Below are 1,392 nucleotides of genomic sequence, written 5' to 3'. Positions count from 1 at the left end.
CCTCAAATGCTGCAGGCACATGATAGGTGTTCAATAAATGTTTATTAGTTGAAATACTGATATTTATAATATCCTGAGAAAATACAAATTGAGTCACTAAACAACTAAATTTTGTTGAGTAACTTTTTGGTAGTCTCTTTTTACATTCTAACTTGTTAAAAATTATAGTCTACATATGATATGATAATGTGAGTGTGGTATAAAAAGGAGCTTCATCTTAACCATGAGGTCCTGTTCTCCACTAAGGAGCCTAGTCAGCACTGTCCAGTAGAGTTTTCTACAAAGATAAAAATATTTTCATGCAGCCTGACATGGTAGCCACTAGCCATGTGGATAACAAACACTTTGAATGTAGCTAGTGTGACTCAGAAACTGAGTATTTATTCTTATTTTACTTTAATTAAAATTTAAATAGCTCCATGTGACTTCTGGCTACCATATTGTTTAGCACAGGTCTAGATAAATCATCAAAATGATAAAATTTAAATTTCATTTTTTTCAATTCTAATAAAATACACCATAACTAAAAGCAATGTTTTTTTAAACTAAAAGTTAACTGTATAATTAAAAGTATACTCTTAGAAAACACAACTATCTGTATTTGAACAATTTATTTTTTTCATTTATTACTTGACAATCAATGGCAGTTAATAGGAAGTCAATAAAGCAAAACATAATTACCCGCAGGGACAAACACGTAAAGTATTTCATTTTAATTACCTTGCAGTTTCCTGGCGAAGAGCATTAAGGAATGTGTCTGGATGGAACAGTTCTGATAGATCAAGTGTATCAGAGAGAAGAGCCTGTTTTTCAGCTTTATCTACCCAGTTCTAGAGGAGGGGAATATAAATACGCACACACTTAAAAGATAAATCAGTTAAAGAATTATTATGCACATGCCATTTTCAATGAGAAAGTGTTACAGTTTCCAAATGCTTTGAAATGGTGTCCAGAAAAAAAATTTCCACTTTACATTGTCAAATCAGGAATAGTAATTTGGCATAAAATTCATCCATCATAAATAAGCTTTCTTGCACAATTTTTTGTTGGTAAAACTCTGCTCAAAATAAAAAGTTCAAAATGTGAAAATTAACCTAATGGATAGTGTTGCTGTTTGGGCCAGCACTTCTAGGGTTGACTCATTTCTTAAAATATGCTAAAGAAATACTGAGCATCTGGGTCTAACTAGAGAGTCCTCAGAGTCCCCAAGTCTTGGCAATGCAAACTGAATTAGGGTTCCAGACCAGATTTGATAGTGAATTTCCCAACTTAATCAAGTATTACAGTGGAGCACAATGTCCAAGAAGAAATAATTCTGTGTTAAAAGGTGTTTTTTAAATAGTCTTTTCTACGTATCTGCCATTTTATAAATCAACCCATGCTGCATTTGTA

At 32.2% G+C, this 1,392-nt stretch overlaps 1 protein-coding gene across 1 annotated transcript in view; it reads right to left on the bottom strand.

Moving 5' to 3' along the window:
• The window catches only part of DYNC2H1 (dynein, cytoplasmic 2, heavy chain 1), a 522,114-nt gene that overhangs the window by 80,195 nt on the left and 440,527 nt on the right, over nucleotides 1–1,392 (bottom strand). Inside the window, exon 63 of the mRNA XM_012659112.1 lies at nucleotides 721–830. Coding sequence (XP_012514566.1) covers nucleotides 721–830 — 110 coding nt within the window. The remainder of the gene's footprint in view (nucleotides 1–720; nucleotides 831–1,392) is intronic.

Source organism: Propithecus coquereli, unplaced genomic scaffold (assembly GCF_000956105.1).
Source record: "Propithecus coquereli isolate 6110/MARCELLA unplaced genomic scaffold, Pcoq_1.0 Scaffold6, whole genome shotgun sequence".
NCBI classification, from domain to species: Eukaryota; Metazoa; Chordata; class Mammalia; order Primates; family Indriidae; genus Propithecus; species Propithecus coquereli.
Note: the sequence above shows the minus strand (reverse complement) of the source record. Positions and strands in the feature narration are given on the sequence as shown.